General features: G+C 46.7%; 2 protein-coding genes across 2 annotated transcripts in view; both read left to right on the top strand.

The window, feature by feature from the left end:
• MMP17 (matrix metallopeptidase 17) overlaps positions 1 to 26,084 on the top strand; it is a 273,972-nt gene that overhangs the window by 199,363 nt on the left and 48,525 nt on the right. The window lies entirely within an intron of this gene.
• The window catches only part of ULK1 (unc-51 like autophagy activating kinase 1), a 109,547-nt gene continuing 84,342 nt past the window's right edge, over positions 880 to 26,084 (top strand). Inside the window, exons 1-3 of the mRNA XM_081174747.1 lie at positions 880 to 2,216; positions 3,570 to 3,662; positions 3,768 to 3,809. Coding sequence (XP_081030873.1) covers positions 2,127 to 2,216; positions 3,570 to 3,662; positions 3,768 to 3,809 — 225 coding nt within the window. The 5' untranslated portion in view covers positions 880 to 2,126. The remainder of the gene's footprint in view (positions 2,217 to 3,569; positions 3,663 to 3,767; positions 3,810 to 26,084) is intronic.

Here is a 26,084-nt window from a genome sequence, read left to right on the forward strand (position 1 = left end):
TTCTCCTTGTGCCCTCCATCTTTCCCAGCATCAGGGTCTTTTCCAGGGAGTCTTCTCTTCTCATGAGGTGGCCAAAGTATTGGAGCCTCAGCTTCAGGATCTGTCCTTCCAGTGAGCACTCAGGGCTGATTTCCTTAAGAATGGATAGGTTTGATCTTCTTGCAGTCCATGGGACTCTCAAGAGTCTCCTCCAGCACCATAATTCAAAAGCATCAATTCTTCAGCAATCAGCCTTCAGCTCTCACTTCTATACATCACTACTGGGAAAATCATGGCTTTAACTATACGGACCTTTGCTGGCAAGGTGATGTCTCTGCTTTTTAAGATGCTGTCTAGGTTTGTCATTGCTTTTCTCCCAAGAAGCAGGCGTCTTTTTAATTTAGTGACTGCTGTCACCATCTGCAGTGATCATGGAGCCCAAGTAAAATCTCTCTGCCTCCATTTCTTCCCCTTCTATTTGCCAGGAGGTGATGGGACCAGTGGCCATGATCTTAGTTTTTTTGATGTTGAGTTTGGACCATATTTTGTGCTTTCCTCTTTCACCTCAGGGGTAGACCCATCGAAACCCATGCGCCTAAATTGCCACCGGCCATCCATTTCTTCTGCAAGCCCCGCCCCTCTTCCTTTCCTGCTAACCTTGCGAACTTCAAGAGGCAGGGAATACCACCGATCGTTTTCTCATCGCCACACAAAGCGTGGGTTAAAACAACAATCTCCTTGGGCTGGGGAGGGGGGGAGGGACTTGGGACACCCTCCCTCTTCCAGCTCCAGCATGTGGTGTCTCAGGTGATGCTCGAAGCTGAGCGATCCCTGACTCGTTGCAGAATGCCCAACTGCAACCACTTGCGCGCGCGCGTGTGCCTGCGCGCTTCGCTCTGCGTGACTCACGAGATCTTTGCTGTGCCTTTAAAAGCCGCCCGGCTTATCCCTCCTTTTTGCCTTTAGGTGGCTGCTGCTGCTGCCTCCATTTATTTAGTCTCTCTCTCTCTCTCCGGTCGCAACGGCGCCTGCGCTCCCAGGGAAATAAATAAATAAGGCGGAGAGGCAGAGCTGAGCTCTCCTGCGCCCTGAGCCTCGCAGGTCTTTTGTCTGAAGCTGGAAACAGCAGCGGCTGCTCCGCGGATCCTCTCCTCCGCCAGCCAAGCCAGAAGGGAGCCTCTGCTTGGACCCCCCCCCCCACACTTAATTCTCCTCCTTCTCCTGCGAGAGACAACAAAAAAGGGATTCCCCCCCTCCGCAAGAATCCCAGAAGAAGAAGAAAGAAGGAAGGAAGGGCATCCCCGGCGCGCATCTGGGCAGCTGTTTGTAGAAACAAAAAACTGGTTGGAAGAGGAAGGGGGGGCAGAGAGGGGGTGAAAAAACACAACAACAACTCTTAAGGTGGACTTGTTCTTAAGGTGGATGGTGGTCTTTTTGCTGGGTCTTTCTTTTTAAGGTGGATTGGACGTCAAGGTTGGAGAGACTGGTGTGTTTTTTGGTGTGGATTTACGCGTCTTGCATCAGCTTGCGTTTTTGAGCTCCGGATGGCCGGAGATGGGTCGGTCTTCGTAGCCGGGCGGCCCAACGGGACGAGCTCTTTCTAGTGCTGGGGCTCATTCACAAGGTCTTTATTTTGGAGACTTGATACCTATTCTATCCGCACATTATATACGTGTTTTAAATATTGGTTTTAATTCTCTCTCCCCCACCCCACTTTCCTGGCTGCAATAAAAATGGGGAAAGTTTGGTAGCCGGGACTCGAACTCCCTCCCCTCCCGTCCCTTCGTAACAATGACTAAATCCCGGCCTTTTTACAGAAAAAGACAGCCGATGGCCGAAGAAGAGGTGGGAGTCCAAAGCCAGAAATTTAACTGCCGAGAGCTGGACAGGAGAGAAGTTTTGCTTTTTCAAGTTTCTAGTTCCTCTTGATTGTCCTTGAAAGAGAGGGCTTCGGTGTCTTTCAAAACTTTATTATTATTTTTATTGTGTGTGCTTAGGGTCCCACCCCTGCTTTAACAAAGAGGGTTTGGGGGAGGCCTTCGACTCGCCTTCCCACCCCCACCCCCTTTTCAACTATACATATATTGTTGCTGTTGCTACCAAGCTCCTTCTCGCCATTCACACTTGAGGCCCAAACGTGGAAAGGCATGGAGACGGTTGGGAAATTTGAGTTCAGCAGGAAGGATTTGATCGGGCATGGAGCTTTCGCCGTCGTTTTCAAAGGGAGGCACAAAGAGGTAAATACAATGTTTATTCTTCTTTCCAAACTTTTTTTTAGTGGCTCTACTCATCTGTACTTGGGAGATAAGTAGCAGTTTAACACACACACACACACACACACACACACACACACACAGCCCTCTCGGGGGTTTTATATTAAAACTAGTTTGTTCCTTTTTGTAATATGTATGCCACACACACCTTCCCTACTGCTCTCTTAGGCAATACACGTATCTACTTTTGGAAGAGCCTAAATAAACACACAGCTAAACTGGATCACTTTGCTTGCTCGTCCTGTGGGTCCAGGCAACACTCTGTTGTAATAAACAGGACTCTTGGCCATGCAAATCGGGTCAGGATGAGACCAGTTCTAAACTAGTCAACTCAGAAGACAGACTCACTTGACTTCAAGGGATGCACTTCCAAGAAAAGGAGCTTAGAAACTCCCAAGCTGTTGCTGTTGTTATTTTATTATTATAACAATTTGGATCTATTGCTACTATGCTGCAAGTTAACTTTCGCAGGGAGTTGATCAGCTTTAGCTTCGATGCAATTTATTCTCAACATGCCAAGAAGAAATCCGAGACTTTGGATAGGCAAAATGAAAACAGGCCTTATCGGCTTGGCAACCCTGCCTATCTAAAGCGGCCACAAGCTAACAAACACATTGCAGTACTGGAGGAACTATAAATACTCGGCTATGTGGCTCTGCAGCTTTGTATTTAAGGCACACTAGCCTGGTAGTCCATAGGCGACAGAATAACTGCATTCAGGCTGGAATCCAAACAGGGTGGCAGAGAAGGGAAGGCTCTCCAACCGGTAACCTTGTCGGCTTTCTTTACCAGGCCGAAAGTTCTTGGGAAGCTGGACTGACTTCTGTAGCATGGTTGCTGTCTGGCTTCCTTATCCCTAAAGATTAGCCCATGTCTCCAAAGTGTCCTTGGCATTGTTAAATATGTCTCCTACATCACTTAATGATTAAACGAAAGAAACACAGAGTCCATTGGTGGGCACGTTTTTTCACATCATCCGTAAAGCTGGGGATAAACTTCTACAATCCAAATATTTGTATTGCTTAAATTAAGAGGATAATGGCAGCGTAAAGAGCCATTTGAAATGAATATCTCTTTCCCCTCTTCCTGGTGCCGGACAAATGCAAATTCAATAAAGGGCAAGCCTCGGCATGTGCTCTATATGGTTTGGGATAGTGAAACAGGGTTTTCTGAACACCTCTCTTGTGGCTTAAAGCATATGGGCTCATTAGAGAGACGCGCATGTGTGTTTCTGAGCATGTGAAAATAAAATGCGAGCTTCGCCACTTCCAACTTACATTCTGCATCTGTATTATTATTATTATTATTACCTTTCAGAAACCTGAAGTGGAGGTAGCAATAAAGTGCATCAACAAGAAAAACTTGGCAAAATCCCAGACTCTCTTGGGAAAGGAAATCAAAATACTCAAGGTAAGGGGGGGGAATGTTTTTGCTGCTATTGACATTTCGATTTAAGGCGACTGTTTGCGATTTTATAAATGCTTATACCACCATCTCCTCTCTCTTTCCTTCTAGGAACTGAAGCATGAAAATATCGTTGCCTTGTATGACTTCCAGGTATTAGTTTACTTCTATCTTGGAAGGATGTTGTAGGGAGGGGGAGGGGTTAAGGTGTGATACTTTAAAACTTTGCTGAGAGCTGTGGATTATTGGAGGTTTTGGAGAGTGACGGGAGAAAAGTCTGTACACTTTGTAAAAACTATATATAACCCAATATAAGCAAGGGTGCACACAGGCTTAACTGCAGGGCAGAAAGCTTTAACTGTAGGCCAGGATCTCATCAGTGGGGCGGTACCTTGAAATGAAGGAGGGTTCTTCATCTTCAAAATATGGACATTGAAATGGAGTGTGTGTCCAGTAGATGTGCTTAACCTAAAGTCATCTTGTTAGGCTGGCTGTTTTGCTTTTGCTCCCTTTGGCATGTTCTGCTACACAGTTGGATTGTATTTTGAATGTACAGTATATGCAGACAAAAGTTAGGAAGGCTTGGCTGAATCTCACTTTTGATCCATTTGGCCGTGTTGCTGTCAGTCTGTGATGTGCTATGCAAATACTCATATGCCGGATTCTTTTCTGTCTTTGGGGTTTAACTTTTCCTCTTGTGATGCTCCCCAGACTGAGAACTAGCTCACTCTACAAAATCTGTAGGGACATTTGTCACTTTACTGCTGAAATTAGTTAGCCCTCCTTTCCTACCCCCCCATCATGAAATCTCCCTTTGATTTTTAAAGCAGATTTTGTTTTATCTGTTTACATGACAATGGCACCACTAAGTTGTGGCAGACCAAGGTGTGTGCCCAGAAATTCTGTTTTGAACTGGATCACTGTGTCAATTTCCACCTTGGAGTCCTCTTGTTGTTTGGGTACGAACAGCCTTCGGTTGCTTTTATAGCCACAGGAGGAGGAGTTCCAGCTCTGAACCCTGGTTCTCCTTGTTGCTTATCTGAGCTTTGTTGATGTCTGGTGTCATGTGGCCTCCAGACCTCCTTGTTTGTTGACATTCCTCCTGCGCTCTGGGATTGGTTGAGTCAGGGCTTTGCATCATCAGTGCAACCAAATTCCTGCCTGTGTGTTTGGCGCAGGCTGCGTGCAATGCTTTCTGGGAGCCGTAGTCTCTAGTTCTCGGCTTCTGTTTCCTTTCGGTTCTGGGTTTCTCCGGTGCAAGGACTCTTTTTCCCAGTGTACCTCTGCAGTCTCAAAAATAGGGGCTGGATGTTGCTGGGGGTGGGGTTATCTCAGGTCAAATAATCAGGAAGCAGATCGGTTTTGCACAAAGCAGCATGTTTTCCCCACCCCACCCCCAGTCTTTAATTCTCTCTCCTCCCCTCCCGCCCTCCAGTTGCCCTAAGGAAATGCAGCAAGGCCTTTTCTCTTGCAGAATCAAAGGATAAATATTCTGATTTTGTTCCCTCGAAAACCTTGCGAAAGTCATTGGGTCAACACCCTTGCTTTTGTTACCTTGGTGTGGCAAAACACCATGCTATGCATGCAAATCCCAGAGGCCAGCTCTTGTGTGTAAAAATCTGCACATGAGCTACTTTTCTTTCTGCTTAGTGTTAAGGAAACCTCGGTCACCCAGCTGCAGTCCAGAATTTACACTTTGTAGTAAGACCCCGTTTATTATTATTATTACAGTGGTACCTCAGGTTAAGTACTTAATTCGTTCCGGAGGTCCGTTCTTAACCTGAAACTGTTCTTAACCTGAAGCACCACTTTAACTAATGGGGCCTCCCACTGCTGCCACGCTGCCGGAGCACGATTTCTGTTCTCATCCTGAAGCAAAGTTCTTAACCCGAGGTAATATTTCTGGCTTAGCGGAGTCTGTAACCTGAAGTGTATGTAATCTGAAGCCTATGTAACCCGAGGTACCACTGTATTATTCATTCCATTTTGATAGATGCACCCATGTGGATTAGGCAGATGGAATAGGTGGGAACATAGGAATATGATTTATACAAGGGTCCATCCAGCTCAGTATCGTCAACACTGACTGGCAGCAGCTCTCTAGGGCAGGCTTCCTCAACTTCAGCCCTCCAGCTGTTTTGGGACTACAATTCCCATCCCTGACCACTGGTCCTGCTAGCTAGGGATCATGGGAGTTGTAATAATAATAATAATAATAATTTTTATTCATACCCCGCTCTCCCCAGCCAAGGCCGGGCTCAGGATGGCTGAAAAGCAATAATAAAAACAAGTTGAATGAATACAACTTAAAAACAAGATTAAAATACAACAATTAAAATATTGAAACATTAAAATATTAAAATGCAGCCTCATCACAGGAGGAGAAAGGAAAAAGAAAGAGGGGGAGGGAATCAAATTGGCTCCAAGCCAAAGGCCAGGCAGAACAACTCTGTCTTACAGGCCCTGCGGAAAGAAATCAGATCCCGCAGGGCCCTGGTCTCATGAGACAGAGCGTTCCACCAGGCCGGGGCCAGAGTTGAAAAGGCCCTGGCTCTGGTTGAAGCCAATCTAACTTCCTTATGGCCCGGGACCACTAGGGTGTTGCTATTTATGGACCTTGAGGCTCTCCGTGGGGCATACCAGGAGAGGTGGTCCTGCAGGTACGAGGGTCCTAGGCCTCGTAGGAGAGCCGAGGTTGAGGAAGCCTGCTCTAGGGTTTCAGGTGAAGTCTCTCTCAGCCCTACCTGGAGATGATGATGATAATTTATTCCTTATACCCCACCCATCTGACTGTGTTGCCCCATCCACTCAGGGTGTTTTCCAGAAACAGTACCTTGTGTGATGCATCAGTTTGGCTATTTGTGAGTTATCTACACCTGATGTGGGATGCTGCCAAAATCTGCCTCCAGGGGAGAACCTGACTAGCTCCTCAGTGCCTCCAGCATTTAATCTGAATCTTAATTGAGCCCCATTGGGTGGTGTTCAGTTAAATTTTACTCAGACCAGAACCACTGAAATTGATGAACTACAGTTAGTCATGTTTGATGATTTCAGTGGGCCTACTCTGTGAGTAGAGCTATCATTGAATACAACCCAAAGCATCTTCCTGAGTTAATAAACATGTGTCTCTGGTAGGAACGGACACGTTGGTTCTTTCGCACCAACAGTTAATCCCAGCATGTAGAAAATGCTTCTCAGGGATGGTTCCAGCCCAGCTTATTTTTCTCCCTGTCATGTTAGTTCTCTAGTTTCGGGGATATCCTGTATCTTAACTGGCATGAAGGAGCATTCCATCATGCGAACTCTGGAGCTCATGCTTTTGTCGGCAGGAACTAAGCCCAAGCCTGTAGACTTGGTTCAAGGACCTTGGAGGTGGACAGCAGTTTCTGTATCTTACCCCACTGAGTCCTGCTTAGCTAGTATCTTTCCACACCAACTATGTTGTTTTACTAGATGAGGTGGCGGTCATATTTCTCTGTGTGCATCTGTGTGCATGAATGTCAAATCACAAGGTGCATGGATCTGCAACATCATGAGATTCTCGGTTTTCATTTTGGGATGGGTCTTGGTGGCACTTGGGCTTGGATTCCTTGGAAGCCACAGTTTCGGAGGGCCTTTCACGTAGCAGGTGTTGTTATGTAATTCAAGACTCTGGTCTTACAGCACACCAGCTTAACGTGGTAACGAATATTACTTCAGAATGCAATAAGTATTTGTTTGTTTGTTTGTTTCACAAGTTTTACAGGCTGCTTGATTGCAACAAAACCTCAAAGCTGGCTTGCAAAAAGAGCAGAGCAAGAAAATTATCAGTCAAAAACAGTTTAAATCCACCATTTTTAGTTCAAAAAATAATAATTAAAATCAACAGAAAGCTAAAAGCCAGACTAAAATACACGTTGACATTCCACATGTCTTCAGAGTCACGTCCGAACAAAAATGTTCTTAGCAGGTGCTGAGAAGAATACCGTGAAGGTGCCTGTTTGATTTCACTAGGCAGGGAGTTCCAAAGTATAGCTTTGCTGTGTATCATACTTTATAGAGGACAGTCCTTTATTTCAGGGGTGCAAAACCTTTTGGGGAGGGGCGAAGGGCCTTATGGACAAACTTACCAGGGCCAGAGGCAAAAAGTAGGTGAAAGGATGGATACAGCTCTCGCCTTTGCACACCTGGCTGTATTTCAGTAATGGAAAAGCCAGAGGTCTCTTCATTCTACATGCAGTCAAACAAAAGGCATTATCAGAATTCCAGTATATGTCCCAGCTAAGCCAGAACACGTGAGTGACCATGGGTAGGGTGGTCTTGGGAGCAGGTGAGGCCTTGGAGAAAGCCACAGAGGTGAGGCAGAAGGCTTGGAAAGGCCATGTTGGACCCTTGAGCAAGTAGTTCCCCATCTCTGCTCTATTTGCAGGGCTGCCTGGTCAACAAAACCAGAAAGAGAAAGATTTAGAACCCATGAATTTTGCTTTCATATTTATGAACAGGATTTTGAAGGGTCTTTGTGACCTGTTTTGGCTGGGCAAGAGCTGCCAGACCTGCCTTTTATTTGTAGAAATGCATTTGCTTGTTTGTTTATTTTTTAAAAAAGGCTTTTATGGGTTGTGTTTATTGTAGTTGGTTTCAGTGTTTCGGTTTGTGAGTTGCTTCGAGCCATTTTTTTAAAAAATAAGTAAAGCAAGTAATAAATATTAAGAGTAATATTTTTGATATTGTGGTGAAACTTCACAAAGGCTTTAAAAAACATTATTTTCAACGTTTATATAGCACGATCAATGTGCATGGCTCTGTACAGAATTAAAGTGAAAGGGACTACCCTGAAGGGTGCAGAGTCTAAAAAAATTAACAAGTGTTTGAATTCCATAATAATCCAGAACAGGATTAAGTGTGCTGTGTACACACCCACACCCACCCCTGCCTTGATCCTGACACACACACACACACACACACACACACACACACACACACACAACATGTGAGCACTCCCACAAACCACACAAAGCCTGCATCAGTTGTGTTTTAGCATCTGAATGGGACCTTTCTGCTGTTGCTTCCTACTGGGGTCTTTCAAGAGCTGCTGCTGGTGAGCTATCAAATGGCTTTTGTGGGTTGCCTCTTGGCCAAGACTGCCTTGCAGCCATTGCCCAGCGAGGACAAACCAGTTTGAGGGAATCCTAATTCCTTTCCTGAAGCCAGATCTGCCAGGGTGCTAAATGTGTCACTGGGTCTCCATTCTGCATCATAAAGCATCTGCCTGGGTGTGCCTATGTTTCAAAACGTAAATCACTTTAATGGTTCTTGGCTTCCTTGTTGTTTGGAATTCCGGGAACTATATCTCAGGAAGCTGATGGAATTACTGTATCCCTTTCGATTTCTCTTATAGTTTCCTGTGATGTAGTCTTCTCTAGAGCAGTGTTTCCCAAACGTTTTTGGGCAACGGCACACCTGCTTACCAGAAAAAAATCTCGCGGCACACCACCATTAAAGCCCCGCCCCCGTGACGTCAGCGCGCAGCGTCACGCCGGGAGGGACGCACAAAAATGAAAGTTTTTTCCCTCCCCCTTGCCGGGGTGGGAGGAGGCAGCAGAGCGAGGGCAGCTGAGGCGGCGGCGGCAGCTGAGGCGGCGGCGGCTGCGATAGCGGGCGGAGGAGGAGCCGTCGCCGGGAGTTGCTGCTGCTGCTGTTGCTGCTGCTGCCCGGACATGCCGGCCTCCTCCTCCTCCGCTGTCTCGCGCTCCTCCCTTTTGCGCGCGCTGCCCCGCCGCTCGGCACGACCACCGCGGAGCCGCCCCGGCTCGACGCGGATCCTCCCTGCCGCCTCTCGCCGCCGCCTCTCGCCCGCCTCCCTCCCACGGCACACCAGCCGGTGTCTCACGGCACACTAGTGTGCCGCGGAACACCGGTTGGGAAACACTGCTCTAGAGCACCGCTTTCGAAATGCATAGTATTGCAAAATAACTTAGGTAGTCAAGTCTATTAATCTCAGTGGGCCTACTCGCCTCACATTTCGTATGACCCTTGTGCTTTTATTGTTTTGTTGCTGCGTTGTGATTTTTAAACATAAAGCTGCCGTCCCATGCACGTTGAACTTGAAAGTAAGTTGCATTATATTTGGTGAGGTTTGAATTGCAGCATTAAATCTGTCTCTGATACACAGAGCTCTTACGGAGAAAATGATAAATAAACCTGTTATGCTGTGGTCTGCAGAGGTTCATCTTATGGCAGTTTGAAGGGCCCTTTCCGTGGTGGCCCCCGGTCTGTGGCCTGAGCTAGGCATCTGCCAGGGTGACCTTCCATCAGCTTTTAAAAGCATATCTATGTACTCAAGCTTTCCCTTGGCCTCAGATACCAGTGGAGTGATTCAAGGCTGCTATATTTGTGATACGTTCTTTTTTTATTAGATTGGGGTTTATCATATTTGGGATTCTTTTGTCTTGAATTGTGTTATTGTACAGAGCCTTGGTATTTTAAGAGGCAGTATATAAATTGGAGATGTTCTGAGCGCCCTCGCACGACTGAAATTCAGGCTAGTTTGTGGGTTTGTTTGTTTGTGTCTGCTTGTATGTGCATGGTACCTGCAGCAGTGTCAGCCCTGGTACTTAAATCGAAAGTGAACCAGTTGTAAACCGTAGGCCAGGGATGGACACTGTGTGTCGGGGCAGATGTTGTCAGTCCACAGCTCCCATGATCCCTGACATTCAGTGCCCCCAAATCTTGTTCTCCCACAGAGATGCCGGGATGGTAGTAATTCAGCTGGTTCAGAAAGCTGTTTGGTTTTTTTAAGCGGCAAGCTCCTTGTTTACCTTTTTCTTTGTTCAAATGCAAAAGAGAACCCCTTGCAGGTCTTATTGTTTTGCCTTTGAAAGCTGTTGCATACACTTTGCTGTTAACTGGAGATCCTTTTAAGTACAATTTGGTGCGACTCCCCCGCTCCCAATCTTTTAAGATTGATTGTCGCCTAAACTCTCCCACCTCCCAACTGGATAAGCAGATACCACCTTAAAATATTTTGCCTTTTCTGCGGTGCAGCAGATACAACACAGCTGCCACCCTGGAAGCTGTAAACATCATAGCTTCTTTTGGAGGGTTGATGCTGCTACCTGTTTTGTTGTTTCTTCCCTCCCTCCCCCTCCAAATCTTTCTGTTTCTGGCTTCATTGGGAATCTCTCTGTAACTCTCCCTGCCCCCCACCACACAAAGGAAATGGTTGATGAAACCACAGTGACTGTAGACTGGTGTGGGCAAGCCTTCAGGCTTGTTGTGTTTATGACCTTAACCAATAGAATTAGACTGGGGTACATCTCAGCACATTCTGATCCTTGGAATTTGTTTTCAGTGTCCGAATTGAGCTGAGCTTGCAGTCCTTTTACACACCAGCCAAGCTAACCCAGTTAGCTTTCTTCCCCAGCTTAAGTGGGGAAAGTAGTTTTGCTGTTGCTGTTGTCCATTAGGAAGTCAGCCTTTCAGATCTACCTCATATCAGTCAGCAGTTATCTCCATAGGTTCAGGGGTGTGCTTCTTAACCTCCCATGCTTGTAGACCAGTCTCCAACTGGTCCAGGCCCAAGACCCACCACTGACTTCCAGCTTGCGTCATGGGGAGAGAGACCCGTGAGTTGACCCAGACCTGTTTCAGGTTAAAAGAAGTGAGGTGATCGTGATGTGGAATTTCTGCTCCCTCCAAGCGCTCTCACTGCCATTGATAATCCCAGGACCCTCATTGCTGCCCTGGTGGGCAACCAAGCTAATCTTAACTAACCCACCGCAGCTGAAATTTCCGCATGCCAGTCCCCTCTGCAAAATTCCATTTAAGGAGAAGCCTGGAAAACGATAGACATAGACTCAAAAGTGAACAGAATGCCCCTGCTCCAGAGAGAGCCCCCTCCCTGCAAGCCTAGCTATAGGAAAGAGGGGCATATGATTAATTAGAAATATGTATCCTATTGAAAAGGGCTCGTGCCTTTTCCCTGCCAAGTTGCAGCGCTCATGGAAATAGACAAAAGGAGTGTCTCATCGGAAGAATGCTTCTCAGCCCAGTAATGGCATATGCTGCTCCTTTGGTTCAGTAAGCCTTAGCTAGAGAGCCATATGGTGGCAATAACTTGGCTGCAACCCACCTGGAATGGCCACTCGTTGAGGACCTATGCTGTAGACCACTACACAGCCACTACTTGCCTTGCATTTAATTTCTAAACGGGGAGTTTTTTATTTGTTCGTATTTTTTATTTTTTAAACAAGCCATGAACTGACATAATACTAGATTTAATTTGGTAATAGAACATCGGAAGATGCAATACCCAGTCTGCTATTCTGTTGAAATGTTGCTGTTCTGTGCCGCAAGAAGTTGCTTCCTCTTCCATTCCCGGGAACATCAACAACAACAAAAGTTTTGTATGCGTTCTTCCACTGTGCTGTAGTTTCTCTCTGTCTTATGCAAGTCAGACTCAGGCCATTGGTCCATCTAGCTCTTTATCATCTGCCAAAGATGGAGAAGCTATAGGCCTCTGTAGTCTAGCCCAGCCAGAATGGCCAATGCCCAGGGATGATGGGAGTCCAACAGCTTCTGAATGGGTAAAGGTAAAGGGACCCCTGACCATTAGGTCCAGTCGTGACCGACTCTGGGGTTGTGGCGCTCATCTCGCTTTATTGGCCGAGGGAGCCGGCATACAGCTTTCGGGTCATGTCGCCAGCATGACTAAGCCGCTTCTGGCAAACCAGAGCAGCGCACGGAAACACCGTTTACCTTCCTGCCGAAGCGGTACCTATTTATCTACTTGCACTTTGACGTGCTTTCAAACTGCTAGGTGTGCAGGAGAAGGAACCGAGCAACGGGAGCTCACCCCGTCGCGGGGATTCAAACCGCTGACCTTTTGATCGGCAAGCCCTAGGCTCTGTGGTTTAACCCACAGCGCCACCCGTGTCCCTTCCGAATGGGTACATGTTGCCCAATCCTGGCCTGTAAAGAAGCAGTTCATGCTCTCAGGGGTGGGAGTCTTTCCCAGCCCTATCTAAAGAAGCGAGGGTCAAAACCCAGCAACTTTTCCATGCACAGGGTGTGCCCCTCCCCATTCCACCTGTCCACACAGCTTTGTAAAAATTGCAGAACTAGACCTGCAGCTTGACTTGTGGGCGGAGGGAGAAGGGGGGGTCATGTGCTTTGCCCACTCCTGTTAACCCTGTGCTGCCCAGGTGTCCATATTATGTGCAGTAAATACAATTTAATAATTGGCAAGCTTTTATGCAAATGCATTCACCTGATTTGCAGCGATAAAGTGCCCTTACATGTCAAAGGCATTATTAATCCAAACTTGTATTTAAGCACAGGCTTGGTAGCCATAGGCAATAAGGAATTAACATGTGGGTGAGTGTACCCAGTGTAAAAAGCAGAGCGGGCTATTGTTGAACGGATATGGTTCACTATCAGGCTAGTAACTTTTGTGGGCTTATTTGCAAGGCTGCAATACTCTGAGCACAATCTGTGCATGTGAGTGAGCACTCCTTTTAAAGGATTTCTTAGAGCAGGGATGGGGAACCCTTGTCAGATGTTGCCAAACTGCAATTCCCATCATCATCATCATCCCTTGTCCATGGCCATGGTGGTTGGGGCTGATGGGAGTTTGTTGTCCAACAGCATCTCGAGTGGCACATGTTGCTACCTGAGAGGAGTGAATGATTTCATAGCAGGAAGCTATGTTTGAATTTCGTGAGAGTTTACAAAATCTAAATAGTGTTGAAACCAGGATGGCATGAACTAGCTGTCCACTCACCACAAATGACAGCAACAACTTTACCGCAGCCAGAGATTGAAATAATCTTGAAACCAGAGAGCAATGCTATCGCAAGATCTGTGCTCTGATGGTGTTTCCTGCTTGGCAGGGGGTTGGACTCGATGGCCCTTGTGGTCTCTTCCAACTCTATGATTCTATGATTCTATGATCTCAAAGGAACTTTCCCTAATGACCTGCCTGCTTCTACACTGTAAATTCTGTAACTTCCATGTCTACCTCAGTTCATTAACTTACAAGACCCTTTCTACAGTTTCTTGCTTTCTTTCCCATCAGAAGTATTCATCCCTTTTTTGTCCTTGAGGACATTTGCAAAGTGGCTCTCTCGTTTTAAGCTGATCTTTCCCTTTCCTCACAGTTGCAGTTCTGTTTGTCAACATTCCATGGCCATTACCTTCGGCAGCTTGAGGGCTTGTCCACGCTTCCTCTGGTCTGCTGCTCTACCCAGGGGAAAACTGCTCTTTAGTGCTCAATCAGAGCAAATGACAATTCTGGTTTTCTCCAGATTGAAATTTGCTCCCGTTTAGAGCTTCAATGGTGGGGTTTCCTTGGGAAAGATGCTGGGCAAGGGGGGAACCACTAGGGCAGGCATTGGCAAACTCGGCCCTCCATATGTTTTGGGACTACAACTCCCATCATCCCTGACCACTAGACCTGTTAGCTAGGGATTATGGGAGTTGTAGTCCCAAAACATCTGGAGGGCCGAGTTTGCCTATGCCTGCTTTCTAGGCATGAGAGAGGCACAGTGTGGATGAGCCCTGAGCATCCAAACAGTCCCTTGACATCAGAGATTTTAAGCAAGCGACTCTAGGATAGCTGGTTGCCAGTGTTAGAAACTCAGCTAACAGCTAAATGGCACCTTAAACCAAGGTTATGGTCACCACAATGGAATGTCTAGGTTTCTGTTCCCCCCAATGGAAAGAAATAATAATAATAATAATAATAATAATAATAATAATAATAATAATAATAATATCTATACCACTTTACATTTTAAAGAACAATTCTCAAAGCTGTTTACAGCACATTAAAACATCAAATAAGACAAGCCCAGAATAAAATAAATCCTAGCTTCAAAAAAAATATTTCAGATCTTTTTAACCGGCTTTTTGCTTTCCTCAATCTCCCAGCCCTGCTTAGGGATGGCGGCAGATGGAATCTGGGACCTTCTACATGAGAAACAGGCGTTCTCCCACTTCGCTGGGGCATGTTAAAGTTGTGTTAAGGGGATGAGATACAAGACCCAGCCCACCTGTGTCTTGTTTCCTATTACAGTGGTACCGCCGGTTTTGGCTTCAACATGAGGCGCGCTTTCGCTAATGGCGCCTCCCGCTGCTGCTGCTGCTCGTCTTCCACTTGCATCCCAGGGCAAAGATCATAACAAGGGGCATCTACTTCCGGGTTAGCAGAGCTCATAACCCAAAGCGTTCTCAAGGAGGATGTACAGTGGTACCTCGGGTTACATACGCTTCAGGTTACAGACTCCGCTAACCCAGAAATAGTACCTCGGGTTAAGAACTTTGCTTCAGGATGAGAACAGAAATCGTGCTCCGGTGGCGTGACAGCAGCAGGAGGCCCCATTAGCTAAAGTGGTCTTCAGGTTAAGAACAGTTTCAGGTTAAGAACGGACCTCCGGAACAAATTAAGTACTTAACCCGAGGTACCACTGTACGTAACACGAGGATCCACTGTAACAAGTCTTCATCATGATCTTGAATGGTGTTTCAAAAGCTTTGGAAATCTACCGTGTCCCAGTTAGTTTGTAGCTATGTATTATTGAGTAGTGCTAATGGGGCCAGCAGTGCTCAGAAGACCTAGTGAGATTGACCCTGATGAGGGTGGAATCGAGTATTTTTAGAAACTGTTTTCAAGCTTGCTGTGAATGAGTTTGTGCTGCAAACCTGCATCAAGGGCAGGGCGGGAAAGAGAAATGTTGAAGGTAAAGGGCTGTAACTCGGCAGTAGCGCACCTGCTTTGCACTAGGAATGTCTTAGATCAACCTAAGGCCCAGGGGCCGGATGCATCCCAATCACCTTTTAAATCTGGCCCGCGGATGGTCCAGGAATCAGCGTGTTTTTACATGAGTAGAATGTGTCCTTTTATTTAAAATGCGTCTCTGGGTTATTTGTGGGGCCTTCCTGGTGTTTTTACATGTGTAGAATGTGTGCTTTTATTTAAAACGCATCTCTGGGTTATTTGTGGGGCATTGGAATTCGTTCTCCCCCCCCCCAAAAAAATATATAGTCTGGCCCACCACAAGGTCTGAGGGACGGTGGACCGGCCCACGGCTGAAAAAGGTTGCTGACCTGATCCAATCTCTGCTGTCGCCAGATAGGGCTGGGAGAAACCTTGAAAAGCAGCTGCCAGCCATGGCAGACAGTACTGAGATAGATGGACCATGGATGCGACTCTGTATAAGGCAGCTTCCTGTTTTCCTAAGGCTGCCATTGTAAGCTTAATTTCCAGGGCTCAGACTCCCACTTAATTCAATGGGACGTGACTCCTCAGTAGAAACTGTAACTTACTTTGGTCTAAACCATTTCAAACACTGTTGATGCAAGGTTGTCTTCCAGTAGGACTGGCCAACTGTGGTGGTCTGATGTAGTCCCTGAAAGCCATGTGCCGTATACAGTGGTACCTCGGGTTAAGTACTTAATTCGTTCCAGAGGTCCGTACTTAACCTGAAACTGTTCTTAACCTGAAGCACCATTTTAGCTAATGGGGCCTCCTGCTGCCGCCGCGCCACTGGAACACAATTTCTGTACTCATCCTGAAGCAAAGTTCTTAACCTGAAGCACTGTTTCTGGGTTAGCGGTTTCTGTAACCTGAAATGTATGTAACCTGAAGTGTATGTAACCTGAGGTGTATGTAACCCGAGGTACCACTGTACCTGGTCTCTGTGCTCCCGCCCCAACAACCTTACCAGCTTTTTTCATTGAGACATGCTTTTAAAAGTTGGCTGGGTTTCTCCTGCTATAAAGAAAAGAGAACTGTTTTGTCAGTCTGTAAAAAGGAGGGAGGAAGCACTTTGGGTTTCCTGTGCAATGCACTGTTTACAGGAAGGGCTGTAACTCTGTTGCGGAACATGTGCTTGGCATCCAGAAGGGTCCCTTCTTAGTTCCCAAGCGTCTGCAGGTGGGGCTTGGAAAGACCTCCACCTCAAATTTTTGGCGAGCTGCTTAAGGGTCCACGCTAGATCTAGAAAGAGTTCAGATTTGGTTTACTTAACTGAATTGGGGTGGGGAGAACAACTTACACTTAGGGGTCAGCAAACTTTTTCAGCAGGGGGCTGGTCCACTGCCCCTTAGACCTTGTGGGGGGGCCGGACTATATTTAAAAAATAATAATAATAATGAATGAATTCCTATGTCCTACAAATAACCCAGGACGTGGGTGGCGCTGTGGGTTAAATCACAGAGCCTAGGGCTTGCCGATCAGAAGGTCGGCGGTTCAAATCCCCATGACGGGGTGAGCTCCCGTTGCTCGGTCCCTGCTCCTGCCAACCTAGCAGTTCGAAAGCACGTCATGTGCAAGTAGATAAATAGGGACCGCTCTGGCGGGAAGGTAAACGGCGTTTCCGTGTGCTGCTCTGGTTCGCCAGAAGCGGCTTAGTCATGTTGGCCACATGACCCGGAAGCTGTCTGCGGACGAACGCTGGCTCCCTCGGCCTATAGAGCGAGATGAGCGTGCAACCCCTGAGTCGGTCACGACGACTTAATGGTCAGGGGTCCCTTTTTACCTTTACCTTTACAAATAATCCAGAGATGTATTTTAAATAAAAACACACATTATACTGATGTAAAAACACAAGGCAGGCCCCACAAATAACCCAGAGATGCATTTTACATAAAAGATGCATTTTACATAAAAACACACTGATTCCCGGAACGTCCGTGGGCCGGATTTAGAAGGCGATTGGGCCAGATCCGGCCCCCGGGCCTTAGCTTGCCTACCCATGACTTACACTGCTTCTGCAAAGCAGCGGTGATTTTGATGAACTCCTAATAGTGGCTGCTTTCACACACAGCATAAAACCGTGGCTTAGCACTAATGCGCGAATGTGCTGGCTCTTGGAGATGAGATTGCTGGCTGCTTTGCTCCCCCCTGGTTTTTTTAGGTTGGTGTGGTGCAGCAGGTAAACTCTGTTTCGGCTTAGGGTGTTACCCAAACAGTTAAAGCTTTTTCTTTCTTGACCACAATCTGAGCTTAAAGGTTGGAGAAGGAAGAAAGTTGGTTTAACTCCTCCCTCTCTTTGTGAGCTAGCATGTTCTTGTGGTCCCAGTTATCCAGATTTTTGGCTTACTGATTACATTGAACCACGCCATAGTCTAAGAGAGGTTTGTTTGATGCAGTCTGAGGCTTCCTATATTCACCAGGTGGCAGAATGGATATGTCACCATTTTAAGACTTCAAGTGGGGGGGGGGCAGTTTTTAAAAATGTTTTTCTTGTGCCATGAATGGGCAAACTTTGGCTCTGCCAGATGGTGATGGACTCCAACTCCCATCAGCCCCAGCCAGAATGGCCAATGATCAAGAATGCAACATCTGGAGGGCCACTTTTAGCTCACCAAGGAGCGGGTGGTTTAAGCTCAGGCTTGTTCTTGTTTGCTGGTTTTCTCCTTGCGGGGAGAGGATGTTGGTGGGTTTGTGCTCCTGCAAAGGAGAGCACTATGTGTTCTCATGAATGAGTTGGGAGAGCCATATTCAAATATTCTCTCTACCTAACCTCCCTCACAGCTTTGTTGTAAAGATAAATCGTGTGTATGGGAAGAACCATGTAAGCGATTTTGAATCCTTTGAGGAAACAAATAGCATAAGCAAAACTTAAGGGATTATTAAATCAATTCTGTGGTGTTTTTTTAAATGTGATTACCCTATAGTCTGAAGTGCAATGCCTTATTCCACCCCGTCTTTAAAAAATGTTTTAAAATACATTGAAAATGAATGTCGAAACATTGAGCGAGGGAAGAATTTAACATCAGCTAAAGTCTCATTGAGTGAGCACATCCTTCTAAAATCTAAATTATCTCACGAGGGCAACGTGACGTGATGATTTTGGAGGGTGTGTCCATTTTGTCATTTTCAAAATGGTGATTGTGCTCTTAGGGTGGTGGATTTGTCATGTTTGCCTTAGCAGGCCTCATATTTCTCTCCTCGTCACCTGATGGTACATTGGAGAAGGGGGTGGTGACATGGGCTATTTACCATCCTCTAAAACTTCCTTCTGGAGCCCAGGGCAGCATTACTCAGAGCTCTTAGTAAGGTGGCTTCGTGGCTGTTTCCTAAGAGTAATTGGAGACTGGCATGTGGTTGTGCTTCTCTGAATGCAACGGTGGATCATCTCCAGTTACTCGTGTGTTGTCCACACGGCTGTTTTCTCTGGGCCCTGTCAACGTCTCCATTATGAAAATATCCACTTCAGAAGCTATTTTATGACTTGCTTCTTGTCTCTCTCTTTCTCTCTCTGCCCAAAGCTGGTCTGCGTGGGGTTTTGAGGGATGACATTTGCCCATGGTGTAAGGTTTCTGGGCTGGGAATTAAAAAAAGAAGAAAAGTGGGGGGGGGGAGAGAGAGTTCACCCTTATTGAGAGAGCCGTGAACTCATGTGCAATCAGTCTCTCGATGTCTTTAATAGCATTTACGGTAACTCCTGCTTTCGTTGTGTCTGAATAGTATTTCCTCACCCCTCTATGCTATGGTCATGCAACTTTTGGTTGGTTCACATCTAACATGAAAATCATGGTTTGGCATTTGCATAAATAAACCCAGGCCTCGCATATTCCTGGCCTTCAGCCTCAGACGCTTGCTTCCTTAATGAGTTTCTTATGCTTTTCGCCAGAAAATATGGATTTGCTGTTACGTGCAAACTAGCAAACTCTGGTTTTGCAAGCTTATTATGCCAGTCGTCATTCACTGCTTCAGATATTATAGGAAACTTGGATGGCCACATAAGCATTGGACACCCAAGAGAAGAAATACAAATGGGGGTACCAGGTTGCACAATATCAGTTTATGGCGATTTCGATGTATAGGACCAAAAGCAAGAATAATTGCTATGTTTTAAACAGAAATGCATTAAATTTCACTGTATAGTTAGCCATAGTGTGTCTTGTGTGCCTGCTCACTTTGCTTTTTATGACCCTCACCTGCTGTCCCTTCTTAGGGTTTTTTCCCCTTTAAATTGGACTTGGACTGGACAGAACTTCCAAGCAGAAGACTCTTAGAAACAGGACACTGTCCTCAGGAAAACTGGACAGATGCCCTGCCCCCCCCCCACAGACTTTGGTGGCTTCTGTAACAGTGGAAGCAATTCATAACAGTGAAAGAGGCTTGCTCACCTGTGACTTTTGTGTTGCCCGTGAATTCACTGTTTGTGTTTGTGCGTATAAACTTGAGTTGGCAATGGCAGATGGTCAGGGATGATGGGGAATTTTAGTTCTGACAGCATCTGTAGTGCCGCAGACTTGCAATCTCTGTACTGCCCTATAGTTTAAGCCAGGGGTGGGGAACACCGGGTCCAGGGGACAAATGTGGCCCCGCAACCAGACTGGCCCCTGGGGGCTTTCCCTGTGCCAGGGCTTCCCAAACCGTGGTCCATGGACCACCAGTGGTCTGCGAACTTTATTTAGCATGGCCACGTTAACCGTTCATATTGATTTCTAATTGTATTTCAACTGTATGGAGTGTGGATTGTAATGCAGTGAAATAAAATGAAAGAAATGAAAGAAGCCATAGAGATGCATGACTGAAAACCATGCAGTGTCTATTGCAGTTGCTGTAACCTGTGGAAAAATACGTTGGTCCACCAAGAGCACCAGCAATTTTCAAATGGGGAGAGAATATTTGGGAACCACTTCCCAAACTGTTCTGCTCACTGGTCCAGCTCCATGTTGTCCTCAAGCGCTTTTTGTCTGCTTGAAATGTGTCTTGGAATGGTGAATGCCTTTTCTTTCCTGAATGGATATCTGTCTGTCTAATTTTCTCTGTGCACATGGAAACCAACTTACAGTGGTGCCTCGCAAGACGAAAAGAATCCGTTCTGTGATTCTCAAGCAAGCCCATTGACGGATTAGCGGATTAGCGCTATTATCGCTATTAGCGGCTTATCGGATCAGCTGATAAGCGGCTTAGCGGCTTAGAAAAGGGGGGAGGGAAAAAAACCAGCAGGAACTCGCAAGACATTGTCGTCTTTCGAAGCAAGCCCATAGGAAATTCGTTTTGCGAAGCACCTCCAAAACGGAAAAATCTTTCGTCTAGCGAGTTTTCCGTCTTGCGAGGCATTCGTCTTGCGGGGCACCACTGTATTTTTGCATGGCTGGAATGTAGCCTACTGTGCAAAGGTAGGCTACCCATTGTGCCACCCACTTTTGCCTTTACTCTGCCCATCTCTGGAATGTGGCCCCCTGGAAGACCCCTCCCAAGGGAATTTATTTGGCCCTCAGATGGAAAATTGGTTCCCCTCGTTTAAACTCATGTTCAAGCATAGCCTGTGTTTCTCTGCCCTGTCCTTTCTCCTTTCCCAGGCACTCCAATCCTGCTGCAGTCCTTGTGTGTGGCAGGTATAGATTAGATTAGCTGAGAAATCCTGGACACCTTTCATGCAAACAGCTAGATATTCCATATCTTGGAATATTGGGTGCTTTTCAGTCTGGTGTAATATGGCGCCTTTGTACCTTATTTGGCTCGATGTAAAGCTAATCCACGGAATGCAGAATGTCTTGTGAGCCTAATCTAGGTCTTGCAAAGCAGGCAAGGTCATTCTGCCGCTGCTCTAAAAATATTTTTCTTTCTCCTCCTCATAAGATTAATTTTGACCTGCTTCCAGGCTTCATAATTGTGTAAAGAGCCTTCATTGTGTAGTCTACTGAAGGTTAAATATCCCTGTTTCTCTTTTTCCCCCTTTGCTTTTACTAGAACCGCTTATGGTTTTAAAAATAGCCGCAGCCGTTTGTTTGTATTTCCCTGTGATCCCCGAACAAACGCTGTGTTTGCAAAAGCCAAGCGGATAAAACGAAAGCACACAGACACAGAAAGCAGTCACCTCTGCTTCGGAACGTTTTTTTGGTTCCCTAGACAGAGCGGCAGGCGAGTTAGCATCAGGACAACAGGCAGAATTAGGTCATCGGAGCTGGCAATCCCTTGATCAACCAGACGTTAAATATCACGCATAAATAGTGAGGGGAGCTGAATTTAATGCCTCCTGGGATCCAATTAGCAAAGCGTCTTATAACTCCCAAGAAAGGAAGACCTTTGCAAATCCACCTTGGTCTGTCTCTGTTGCTGTGAGATGCTGACGCCGTTTTTGCTGCAGGTGTTGCGGAGAGACACACCATAGCTGCATTTTCATGGGCAAGGGAATATGGCCTAAGAAGTTGGCTTGTGCCTTCGCACGGCCGGTGGTTTGTTTCCAACAAAACAGGCACGTGCCATCTTGTGCAGCAAGCTTGTCAAATATGCCACAGTTGTGTTTTCTTCATTATTTAAAATCTTAATAAATTAATTAAAGTAGGGAAGCTGCCTTATTATGCCAGTTGACTATTTCAGTCTAGCCCCAATATTGTCCGTTCTGACTGGCAGCAGCACCCCAGGGCGTTGGGCATGGTTCAGTCTGTCCCTTTGCCTATCTGATTCCTTCGAAAAAGGAAAAGAAACGAAACATGAAAATCTGTTTGCCTCTCACTTTGGGACACAGCTGGAGATTGGAGCCCAACAGATTTAAGTGTCATCAACAACAACCTGTGCTAAAAACTATATTTCAATTACAGTATTGTTTATTATGGTTGTATACCTCCCTGTTAATTGAAGTGTGTTCAGTGAGGCTGACTTCCTGCAAATCAAAAGGCCTTTCCAATTAATTGGGTAGCACATTATTTAGTACGAAATGTTAATTTTTAAATATGATTATTTATAAAGAAAATTACAGGCAGGAGGCAGCATCTGAGAAAAAGCATTCTGCCTTCGCTGTCACATAGGAGGTCATGGTTTTCTAAGCTTTGGGGCCTGCCATGACATCAGTAAACAGGAAGTGTTGAAATCAAAGCAACAGAAGTATCTGCTCTTCGCTTCCGGTATTATTTCTAAGCTTATGCTGAGTTGATCAAACAGGCTGATTTAATATGCCTTATTTCATTGGGTGGCGTTGGAAAGGCATGCTTAAGAAACCCAACGTGGTATCCAACACCCAACTTCTGTGGCAACTGCTTTTCTTGGTTTACAGCAGGCATGGCCAAACTTGGCCCTCCAGATGTTTTGGGACTACAGTTCCCAGCATCCCTGACCACTGGTCCTGTTAGCTAGGGTTGATGGGAGGTGTAGTTCCAAAACAGCTGGAGGGCCAAGTTTGGCCATGCATGGTTTACAGTATTAGGGCAGGGGTAGCCAGTTTGGTGATCTCCAGATAGCGTTGATCTTCCAATTCCCATCCAGCGGTCAGGAATGATGAGAGTTATTTTCCGATGACATTTGGAGAGCACCACATGGGCTACCGCTGGGCAGTGCTGTCAAGTGTGTTCAAAAAGCGCTTTGTATACATTACCAAGTTGGAATTCCTAGCGGCTCTCCTTTATGGCGAATCAGGATTATTATCCCACACATTGCAGTAGGGTTGCGAACAGACTGGTTTGCTTAAGCCCACCCAATGAGTTCGTGGTAGAGCCAAGATACTGGGTTCTTCCTGATTTTCTCTAGCCCATCTCTTAGCCACTGTGTTCATTTGTTGTTGTTGTTTAGTCATTTAGTCATGTCCAACTCTTCCTGACCCCATGGACCAGAGCACGCCAGGCACTCCTGTCTTCCACTGCCTCCTGCAGTTTGGTCAAACTCATGCTGGTAGCTTCGAGAACACTGTCCAACCATCTCATTCTCTGTCATCCCCTTCTCCTTGTGCCCTCCATCTTTCCCAACATCAGGGTCTTTTCCAGGGAGTCTTCTCTTCTCATGAGGTGGCCAAAGTATTGGAGCCTCAGCTTCAGGATCTGTCCTTCCAGTGAGCACTCAGGGCTGATTTCCTTCAGAATGGATAGGTTTGATCTTCTTGCAGTCCATGGAACTCTCAAGAGTCTCCTCCAGCAACTGTGTTTATACCAGTTCTCAATAAATAATGGTGTCTGCCTTGCAGTGGCTGTAGGCCCAGTCCCTAGCATTTCCGAAGTAGTGCCTAGCAAGAACCCTCTCTGAAATCCTGCCAGTCAGTGTAGACAGTACTGAAGTAGATGGACCCATGGCTTGACTCCACCTAAGGCAGCTTTGTATGCTCCTACTTCAGTGGCATCAACCCATGCTGCCATTTGAATCCCACCCCTCTCCCCATTTGTTGGTAGAGTCAGTGGTTGTCCTAGATCCATTCTATAGCCACAGGTGTTGAAAAACCTGGTTCCTGTTTGGCTTCAGTACATTTTTCCCACCCCCTCCACCCATCCTATTTACGTGGGTAGCAGAAGGCCTGAACGAGCAGTCAGGAATCAGGATGGCAACAATCATCTTGTTATAGGGAGCCCAGACAGGAAATGTTGCTTTGGTGTTGGGGGGGGGGGGGAGAAAAACAGGTTGGACCACCTTTTCTTATCATAGCAGTCATAGCTCAGCAGCTAAGCACCTGCCTAGCATCCAGATTGGTCACCACAGGCTTACTCACTGTCTAAAGTATTGGTGATGGGGAAAGAGCTCTGTCCCAAGAGCAAAGAGAGTTATTTCCAATTGAATACTGGGTTAGATGGGTGAATAGTCTGTCCTGGTCACAGCCACTGAGCCTCTTGGGCTTGCTGATCAGAAGGTCAGTGGTTCGAATCCCTGCGACGGCGTAAGCTCCCGTTGCTCGGTCCCTGCTCCTGCCAACCTAGCAGTTTGAAAGTACACCAGCGCAAGTAGATAAATAGGTACCGCTGTGGTGGGAAGGTAAATGGCGTTTCTGTGCGCTCAGGCACTTGTCACGGTGTCCCATTGCGCCAGAAGCGGTTTAGTCATGACCCGGAAAGCTGCTTGTGGACAAACACCAGCTCCCTCAGCCTGAAAAGCGAGATGAGTGCCGCAACCCCATAGTCACCTTTGACTGGACTTAACCGTCCAGGGGTCCTTTACTTTTACCTTACCTGTTCATAAGGCAGCTTTCGATGGTCTCATAAGAAGAGCCCTGCTGGATTAGGCCAAAGGCCTATCTAGTCCAGCATCCTGTTCTCACAGAGGCCAGCCAGATACCATATTTTTCGCTCTATAGGACGGGGAAGAACAGGGGAAAAAATTCTCCCCCTCTCTGCTCAGTGCCCCTTCAGCGAAGCGGCAGGAGAAGCGGAGTCCCTTCCATTTCTCCTCCCGCTTTGCTGAAGGGGCGCTGCGCAGAGAGGGAAAACTGTGAAGCGCCTCTCCAACAAAGCGAAGCCTGGAGAGCAAGAGGGATCAGTGTGCAATGACCCCTCTCGCTCTCCAGGTTTCAGACGGCTATCCGCAAGCTTTCGGAGTGCAGTGGGAACTCCTGCTGTGCTCCGGAGGCTTGTGGATAGCTGCCTGAAACCTCCAGAGTGCAGCGGGAGTTCCCACTGTGCTCCGGGGGCTTCAGGCGGCTTCAGCGAAAGCAATGCGAAGCCTCCGGAGCACTGGGGGAGCTCTCCCTCTGCGCTTCGGAGGCTTCGCGTTGCTTTCGCTGAAGCCAAGGAGCCTGCATTCGCTCCATAAGATGCACACACATTTCCCCTTAATTTTTGAAGGGAAAAAAGTGTGTCTTATAGAGCAAAAAATACGGTACCCATGGAAAGCCCATAAACAGCACCTGAATACCAGGGATGCCATGCCCGTTTTGCCGCTGCTGCACTGCCCTCGCCAAAGCATTCCTGACCTCGGTTGTGCAGCGATGGCGGGTTCTGGCAGGATGTTTCCGGAAATCAGTGGTGATGCCAGTGCTGCTTCTCAGCCAGAGTTGGCAGGGTGCACAGTGCCCCCACAGGGACACAGCCTCAGGGGCTTCATCCTGCCTCAGGGGCTGGGCAGCCCCTGCTGTGTGTGTAACTGTGTTTCCCCACTTGCGATTCCCCGCAGCCAGTACCCAAAGGCTATTGCTGCCTCCCGTGGGAGCGAGTTTCACAGTTTAGCTTTGTGGTGTGTACTTGCTTTTATCCGTCCTGAATACTCCCAACATTTCAGCTTCATTGAATATCCCTGAGTATTTCTATGAAGGCCACAGAGGGGTTTGAAGTGTAAGAAAATAGCACAACATATTAAGAAACATGTTGGAAAGGATGAAGTTAGATAAAACGGAACCTTAAAACAAATTTTATGTGTTTTGGGTTATAAACATTGATGTTGGGAGAGCAGGAAGTCACTATTTTTGTTGATTTGCAATACAGTGGTACCTCGGGTTAAGAACTTAATTCCTTGTGGAGGTCCGTTCTTAACCTGAAACTGTTCTTAACCTGAAGCACCACTTTAGCTAATGGGGCCTCCTGCTGCCGCTGTGCCGCCACCGCGTGATTTCTGTTCATCCTGAAGCAAAGTTCTTAACCCGAGGTACTATTTCTGGGTTAGCAGAGTCTGTAACCTGAAGCATCTATAACCCGAGGTGCCACTGTACAGTCATATCTTGGTTTTCGAACACAATGCGTTCCAGAAGTCTATTCGACTTCTGAAACATTCAGAAACCAAGGCGCGGCTCCCAATTGTGC

Source organism: Podarcis bocagei (assembly GCF_964188305.1).
Source record: "Podarcis bocagei genome assembly, chromosome: 16".
NCBI classification, from domain to species: domain Eukaryota; kingdom Metazoa; phylum Chordata; class Lepidosauria; order Squamata; family Lacertidae; genus Podarcis; species Podarcis bocagei.